Raw genomic sequence first — 8484 nt, 5'->3', positions numbered from 1 at the left:
TGCTCTCCTCCAAAGCCGCACACGCCAGGCCCGGATTCCCAAACCGTGGGCCCATCTCTGCCCCTTTCCTCCTCTCTCTCCCCTTCACCCCCTGCCATGCCTGCTATATATAATTATGCTGACTCCATGAAAAGGAGCGTGCCCATTAATCTACCTGCGTTACCTCCACCTGGGGGGAGGCGGCGGCGTGGTGCGTGCCTTTGTGTGTGTGTCCATAACCTTAAAAAGAAAAAAGCAAGCCAAGAAACGGGTCCTCTCTTTCCATGCCCATAGCAGAACGGCCCAGCTGTGCCCAGAGGTTTGGCCCACAGTCCAGCCAGAGAGAGCTGGTACAGAGTATAAGCACTGGGTCCATCATTCCCTTTTATTTTCATTTATTTTCCCCTTTTTTCCCTTTTTTTCCCTTTTTTGCAGGCAAGCCCTGGTGGCATGCAGCTAGCATCCTTCTTCTCCCTCTTTCCCCTCTTCTCTTCCCCAGAAAGCTGCCTTTTCCTTGGCTTGCTTCCTCCTCCTCCTCTTCCTCCTCCTGCTCTTTCTCTTTTTGGATTTCGTGCGCGTCTGCCGGTCCTGAGTCCGTATCTTCTTTCAACTCGCGTGACTCCGGCTCCCGGAGAAAAAAAAAAAAGCTTTTTGAATGTTTCTTCATTCCGGCTTTTCACAGTCACCAGTTCTTTTCTCCTCCCTTCTCTCTCTCTCTCTCTCCTAAAAAAAAAAAAAGGAAAGAAAGAGGGGGGTGAAAAAGGGGAGGGGAAAAAATCCACCCTCTCTCTCTCTCTCTCTCTCCCCTTATTGCCATTATTTCAGCTTCATCGCTGGAGTTATTCATTGCTGCGCTTTTAGCAAAAAAAGAAAGAAAGAAAAAGGAGGGGAGGAGTGGGAAGGAAGGGCAGCAAAGCACAAAATCTAGACCGAGGGGAGGACGGAGAAGAAAGGGGGGGGCGGCGAGTGGTTGCAAATGCCTGTTTCCTTGGGCCCCCCCTTTCCTTCTCTCTGGCACACTTTTTTCCCCACCTCCTTTCTGCACACCCACCCGCCCCAAGGAGCCGCGAACAGAAGGATCTGGACCCCGAGGAGCCCCCGTGGAAGCAGCACCACCAGCTCCGCCGGCTCGCCCTGATTCTCGGCGGCTGCCTCGCTGTTGTTGTCGCTGCGCGCGCGCGCGCGCCTGTGTGTGTGTGTGAGTCTGTGTGTGTGTCTTTTTTTCTCTCCAAAAAAAAAAACCTTTTCCTCTCTCTTCTCCCCTCGTCTTTCTTCCTTTGTGAGCTCAAAACCCCAAGCGTGCCTTTCCCCCCCCCAAACCCAAGGAAAAAAAAACCCAGAAAGAAAAGCAAGCAAGGAAAAAAAAGATGCGGGTCTTGCGCTCCAGATTTTGGTCTCCATCTTCGGCGGATTTTCGCGAGCCCTCCAAACTTTCCGGATCTGGGCGACCGCTTGGGCAAAGCCGAGGATTCGTCAAACTTTACTGACCTGGGGGGGGAGGAGGAGGAAAGCCAGCGATCTAGGAAAGACTCTTTAGAGATATTTTTTTTTAAAAAAAGTCTTTTCTTTCCTTTTTCTTTTTTTCTTCTTTTTTTGGCATGTCGGTGCGTCTCTCCTCCTGTTGCCCTCGGTTTGCAAAGGAGTGACTATAGTTTCTCCGCCTTGGAATTCGTGTGTGTGTGTGTGTGCGTGTGTGTGTGATTGTCAAAGAAGGAAAACAAAGAGGGAAAGAAGAAAGGAAGAGAGGAGAGAGAAGAGAAGAGAGAGAGAAAAAAGACTTGAAGGGGGAGAGATGGTGGAACCCCCCCAGTCCTCTTTCAAGGAGTAATTCTCCCCCCCTCCTGCATGCAGTCATGGCCCCAGGATGCTCGCTGGCTGGATTTTACCGAGGTCTCCTCTTTTCTCTACTGGAACTGTGGTTCATACAAGGTCTGAGCTTGGAGCCGATCTACTGGAACACCTCGAACAAAAAGTAAGTCTTTGGGAAGTCGGAAAAGGCGGCGGCGGCGGCGGCGGCGGCGGCCGGGGGGGGGGGCTGTCTTTCCAGGCACACACACACACAAAAACCCACACACGGAGAGAGACACCCACACGCACACCCACTGGGTCCGGCGTCTGCTGCCTGGAAGCAGGGCGCACAAGTTCTCCCAGCTGTTTTGCCTTTCTTTTTTGGGGGGGGGGGAATTGTTTGAAAGAAAAAAAGATGGGGGGGGTTGGAGGTGATGGGTTGAGATTTGGTCAGCCGGAATGTCAATGTCGGCCTGGGGATGGTGGTCATTTTTTTAAAAAATAAATGTTTAGCCATAATAACCAAGAACTCCTTTGGCGTCCCTTCTTGCAAATCCTGGAAGCCCACAGACCTTGGGGGGGGGGGAGAGGGTTTTGTTGGGACTGCCAGCTTTTTTGTGTGTTAGTGTGTGTGTGTGTCTATGGGGGGGTGGCTATGCTCACAACAGACCAAGAAGAAAGCTGGTTCCAAACCAGCTGCTGAAATTTTTAATTCATTTCCCCTTTTGGAAACTTTTTTCTTTGGGGGGGGTGTCTCGCTTTTCCTGCTGACGCTCTTCTCCAGGGGCGAAAGGAAAACTTGGAAGGAGCCGATGTGGCTACAGGGACGTGTTGCGTTTTCAGGGACGGTTTTGCCCGTGTGTAAATTGGGACTTCTTTTTAATTCTTCAAAGGCATTAACTCTTCCTCCCTTTAAAGAAAAAAGGGAGGCGTTGTGGTGACTTGACTGCAGCGAGTTAGAGAGTCTACTCCTGGCCTTCCAGGAAGAAAAGGTTACCCATTTGAAGTGTGTTCATACGTGTATGTGTGTGTGTGTGTGTGAACACCTAACTTGGACAATATCTTAAAGTTAGTGAGTTGTCAAGTCTGTCTCTCTCTGTGTCTATTCCCAGCCCTGGCATGAGAGCCATTCGCCTGGAAGATGATTGGGTGGGGGGGAGACTCTTAATTAAAGATGGGATACGGTCTGTCCCAAGGGGAATCTGCTTTCTCCTGGGGGGGGGGTTGTAGGCGCCTGGTAGATAATTAAAAAATAACCATAGACCCAAAGTACAAGCTTAATCGGTTCTTTTCCAGAGTAGCACACTGCCACCCGTGCATATATTGTGTTTTAATGTGTGCTCCTGAAAAGGCAAACGGGGGGGGGGGGGGCTGCGTGGAGTCCAGCCAGATGCCTTCAATTTCCACTTTGTAATTTGGGGTGGGTCCCCTTAGATGGCAATTCCTGCCATTATCTGTACATCTTGTACATTTCTCTAATGTGCCACTCCCCCGCCCCAGCCCTGGCTCCGGCTCTTTTCTCCTGTAAATGTGGATCACGTTTTGGGGGGGGTTAGTTTGGGTCTCTCTCTCTCTCTCTCTTTTTGGTTTTAAAGGACATGGATCCTTTTGGGGCACAAGCCCAGGATAAGTTCTCTGGCCGGGGGCTCCAGAAGAATGAATGAGAGATGCCTTAGAAGCAGGATATGTATAGAAACTTCTTGGCGGCTTCTTCCTCTTCTGCGTGCACACACACACACACACACACACACGCACAGAGATTTTTTTCCAGATCAGAGCTTTAATAGGTCAAACTAAGAGCAATTTTTTTTTGCTTCTTCTTTTCTTCCATGGGAATTCCCATCATGGACAGTTCCCCTTGAGCTGGTAGCAAAGATGTTTTGCAGATGGCATAAACACACACACACACACACACACACACACACAAAAACACACTTTTCCTCTCTCAGTTCCTTTTCTGTCTGTCTGTCTGTCTCTCTCAGACACGCCAGCCTCCCTTTGCTTCTAGAACTGATTCCCATCTGTTCGCAATTGTGGCTTAAGCTCCCAGTAACTTCTGAAACCTGAAGTCTGTCTTTGCACACGATATTTTAATTTATTTATTTTTTTAAAGAAAAGGGGGGGGGATCCGAGGAGGGCTTGGAGGTTCTTTTGCCAATCATTTTATAGAGAAGCTGGGGATTGGGGTCGATACCAGTTTTTCAAAAAAACCTGGCAGTGTCAAGAGGTTGGTGGTGGGGGTGGGGGGTGCTTTTTGGGGGGTGAGGTGGGGGGGCAGAAAGAGGAGAGCGTGGTGGGGGGGCTTTGTCAGAAAATGCCTCTTTGCACACATTAAGGGGAAAATTCCTGTGATTCATAAGTGCTACAATTTGTCCTCTGTCGCCATGTGAGGAAACGCTTCCTAGCAACAGAAATATATATTAGAGCTTAATAGGGGGCCTATTTGCTTAAATCAGTGTGTGTGTGTGTGTGTGTGTGTTCCTTGTCCCCCCCCATCTCCAGACCTTGATTTTCTTTCTCTCCCGTTGACAAGAGTTGGGGATCATCTTTTCCGACCTCACGTCCCCTTCTCTCTCTCTCTCTCTCTCTCTCTCTCTCTCTCTCTCGGACGGATACAGACACCTTAAGCTTTAGAGACAGAAACAGCCCTACGACGGGAAGCAATCTAAGAGAGAAAGATTATTCCTCTTAAATCATAAAGCCCCCAGATGAGAACCAGGGTTTGGTCCCTTAGTCCCTTGGCACGGCCGGGAAGACCTCCCGGGAGACTCTGCCTCTTCCACGCTTTGCCATGCCTATAAACGTTGCTTTCCTTCCTGGGCTTCAAGGTCCACCTCCTGAGCTTCTGGCCAAGGCTGCCTTCTTTCTGTAGGGTATTTCCAGAGGTGCGAGTGTTGGAGCTTCCCACCTTCCTTCGGAGGGGATTCTCAAATCAAGGGACAGATCTGGGAGGGAGGCAAGCATGAAGAACATCAACTAGAGAAGGCGGCACGCAACCCGTCCTCTTGCTCACCCCAATCCCAGCCAGGCTCTTGAAAATTGAGGCGTTTCACCCCGTCCTGAGAAGGACCCCCTGTCCAAGAACCCAGGATGGATGGAAACCCAAGCAGGGAAAGTTTGTCCCCGAAAAGTTACTTTGAGACATTTATTTTAACAAAGACTGCCTTTAAACCATTGTGCTACCCAACTCAAGCCAATGATGGTTGGTTGACCTGAGGTTCTGGGGAGAAAGGATGATCTTTTTTTTTCCCCTCTCTAACCATGTGGTTGCACTTCCCTCTCTTCCTACCTTCTCTGCTCATCAGCACGTCCATTGGGAAGAGAGAGAGAGGTGGTGGGTTGGAAAGAGGGGACTTGCTGACCCATGTCATCCTCAGGCTGGATGTGTGGGTCGTTGGGGGTGAAAGAGGAAGCACCGATCTGAATTGGCCTCAGTGAGTGAGAGAGAGAGAGAATTTGTGCCTCTTCCTTTTCCATCCTCGAAGAAGGATTTCTTCATCAACTTTGAATGACTTTTCCCTGAGCAGTTGGTAGCCTCGAATTTTTAAAGCACACGTTAATTTTAAAGGCTGTAATGATTTCACCATGTTATTGTAACAGGGAGGGGAGCTTGACGAAACACTGCGTTCCCTTCCAAAAGTAGCTTTTTAATATTAAATTGCAAGTTACCTCATACTTTCTTTGGCATCTAAATGGGCTGAGGGGTTGGGATGTGCATCCGTGCCTTGCTTCGTGTTGTTTTCCTTTGCCCTATGCACGTGCGTTAAAATGCAAAAAAAAACCCGTTAACGAGTCCATTAATTGGTGGACCACCCTACGCAAACAGATAAAGCGTTCTTCGGAAGTTTGTTCCCCTTTTTACGTTCTGTCATATCCAAGATGGTGGAGGGCGAAGGAAAGAGAAAAGGAGGAACGGAACGGTTATGATGTGGCACCCTTTATGTGTGGAAGGATGGGCGAGTTTGCTGGTGTGAGGCTTTCCGATGGCCAGCCTCTTCCTCGTCCATTTCACTTTCACAAAAAGAGTGTTTCTTACGCTTTATGTGCACGACTTTTTACGCACATCTACGTCTTCCTGATGTACTTCCTCTTGTGTAGGGGATTTTTTCCCCCCCTCAGGCCCAGCCAAAGAGAAATATCGTTAATCTCGTGCATGACAAAGCATGACTATTTTTGCACAGAGAATTCTTTCTGTCGCCGCTGCTCGAAAAGTTCGTTAACAGCGCCGTCCCCAACCCAAGCCTTCACCTTTCAAAGCTGGATTGATTCTTTATAAAATAACTTCCGTCCTCTAGTTCTGAGCTCACGTGTGAACGTTCACCCTCTATTCTGAAAGATTAATTATTTGAGCATCAATGGGAAAGCTATAATTCTACGCCTGCCCCTGTTTATATATTTATATGCCACTTTTGCCGCAAGGAGTTCAAGACGGCACTTTATCCTCACAGGATTCCTGTCAGCCAGGTCAGACGAAAGAGAGTGTCACTGGTCGCTTAATGAGTTTAGTGGCTGAATGGAGACTTGAACTCGGACCTCCAGAGTCCTGATCCAACCCTTTAAACCAGTACACCAGACTGGGTGATGTGAATCGCCAGCTGTGGCAAAATATGTAAAGTGGCAAAGCTGAGGCACCGGTGAGCAGGATGCGGCCACGGATTTGGCCGACATAAAACGATGAGGTAGCCCTGTCGGGGTGATGTCTTAATCACCTTGCCAGAAGCACCAGCGGGCAACACCGTCTGTGTTTAACCCACTCCATCTGAGGACGGCCAGGGTGTGGCAACCTCTCGGTTGATGTTTGGTTAGAAGGAAGATTCTAGCCCTCATTGCTGCAGAGACCGCTTTGAAAGAGGGAGGGGAACTCTGTGACCGAGTCACACTTTGGATACAAAAGGCAGTCAGGTTCCTGATAACTCCAGGTAAATGGCCAGGTAACAGGTGATGTGAATGATATCTCTATGCCAGAGAACCTGCCCCCTGGAAAGTAGACAATCCTGGGTCAGATTGAACAAATAATAACGGTGTATCTGGGAGTTCTCTCCTGTCTTAAAGGGACCACATGTAGTCCAGGGCATATAGCCCTCAAAATTGCCGAATGTGTATTAAGTTACATTTTGTGTTTACATTCAGGCCATCCCACTTCCTGGCACTTGTATTAGAAAAGCTTCTTAGATGATTTTGCAAAAGTCCCTCTGGCAAGAAATCCCAACGTAAGTAAAAAAAGGCCCATTGACTCAGTTGGGAATCCACTCCTCGGTAAGTTCCCTTGATTCAATGGGCCTGCTTGGATCGTGACTTCTGACTGGTTTTCTGAGATTGTGGTTTTAAGTACTGGGTATTTCACCCTCTAACTTGTGATGAAAAGCTTTCCCTGAATATTCCCAGAGTTTTCGCTCTGCTGCTCCGTGGGAGTTATCTGAAGGATCGCTCAGCTAAAAATCCACTTTTGGCCCACACTCCAGAAGCACATATATGGCCCTGTGCCAAGAAATCAGCCCGCCAGCTCAGCTCGGTTGGGTGCGGGCCACCCCACTCTTCTGAAATGGAAAAACGATGGCCTTTTGCCTTGCAGCCAACTTCCCTCTTTGCTACTCTCACTTTTGGGGAGCACCTTCAGATGATCCGTCCGAGCTTCAAATGTGTGTCTGGTTTACAACTGGCCCGGTTCCCACCACCAAACAATCTTGGGAAGTGTCAAGACGTTGAAAATCTGCCTCTTCCCTACCCATGGTTGCCTGGAAAAAGTGAATGGCTGAAATCTGTGGTTCGGATCTCTGGGGTACAAACGCCAGACGGTTCAGTTTGCTGTCTAAGTGTGTTGATGGTTCGTCTGATGCTTAGCAGGTATAAGAGGTGGTTGGAAAAATTCGGGAGCACCAGGGTGGCTTGAGACACCTTTATCCATCCATATTACCACGAAACACTTTCCAGAAGGTCCAACGTGTTAAGGCCGCTGCAGTAAACCCATAAGGAAGCCCCTGTGGGCTTTTGAGGACCTCAACGCCCGCAAAAACTTTTGTCTCCATGGAAAAGCCATTGGTTTTTATTTCGAAATCTTGCAGAGGCAATTGACTCCCAAAGTTTGCCACGGAGGGCTGGGTAAACAGAAAACAGATGCTCTTTTGAACCGGCGTGGCCCCACGGAGAGATACGGGGCTCCTGTCTTCGAGCCCTACCACCTGCTGTGGACTTCATACGTGGGGCCTTGAGGTGTGTTGTTCTTTCGTGAACGATAGGAGAACATAGCTGCTTTTTAAGCCGACAGCTGTTAAAATCCCGAAATTCTTTTGGGGATAACTACTGCCTGCATCTCAAAAGTGCTGGGCGAGGGTGAAGCAGCTGTAGATCCTTGGTCCTCAGAAGCAGTGCTTGCTATCATAGAACAACCTCTTAAAAGCTGGGGGGGGGAAGCAGGTTGGCAATTTCCGTGGGGGCTCTGTCTCTGAAATAGGGCCTTTTTGGGTCCCACACTTCACGTCGAGTTCTGAGCAGCGAGCAAGCTCTCTCGCTCGCTCGCTCTCCCCTGGTCCCACCTTTGCTGAAGCTGGTCCAGGAAAAGCAGCCTTTTGACACATTTTGGGGTTGGCAGTTGGCAGAGCTGCAAGCCAGAAGCCAAGCAGGGTAGAAAGCCGTGGTTTGGCTGCTTGTAAAATATTTTTCTTCCTCTTGACACCTGGAGGGTCACCGTGGCAGACGGATACCAACGTGTTTACGGTG

General features: G+C 49.2%; 1 protein-coding gene and 1 long non-coding RNA gene across 3 annotated transcripts in view; one reads left to right on the top strand and one right to left on the bottom strand.

Moving 5' to 3' along the window:
- Nucleotides 1-343: 343 nt before the first annotated feature.
- On the bottom strand, nucleotides 344-1155 carry LOC140701390 (uncharacterized). Its single transcript, XR_013537714.1, has 2 exons — nucleotides 1031-1155; nucleotides 344-702 (listed from the first exon to the last, which is right to left on the bottom strand). It is a non-coding gene; the product is annotated as an uncharacterized LOC140701390 (long non-coding RNA).
- The window catches only part of EFNB3 (ephrin B3), a 51178-nt gene continuing 43395 nt past the window's right edge, over nucleotides 702-8484 (top strand). Inside the window, exon 1 of one of the 2 annotated variants that reach the window (XM_020809621.3) lies at nucleotides 702-1951. In XM_020809621.3, coding sequence (XP_020665280.1) covers nucleotides 1833-1951 — 119 coding nt within the window. In that variant the 5' untranslated portion in view covers nucleotides 702-1832. The remainder of the gene's footprint in view (nucleotides 1952-8484) is intronic. The other variant, XM_020809624.3, reaches the window with a different exon arrangement.

Source organism: Pogona vitticeps, chromosome 6 (assembly GCF_051106095.1).
Source record: "Pogona vitticeps strain Pit_001003342236 chromosome 6, PviZW2.1, whole genome shotgun sequence".
NCBI classification, from domain to species: domain Eukaryota; kingdom Metazoa; phylum Chordata; class Lepidosauria; order Squamata; family Agamidae; genus Pogona; species Pogona vitticeps.
This window is presented reverse-complemented; position numbering and strand designations above follow the sequence as displayed.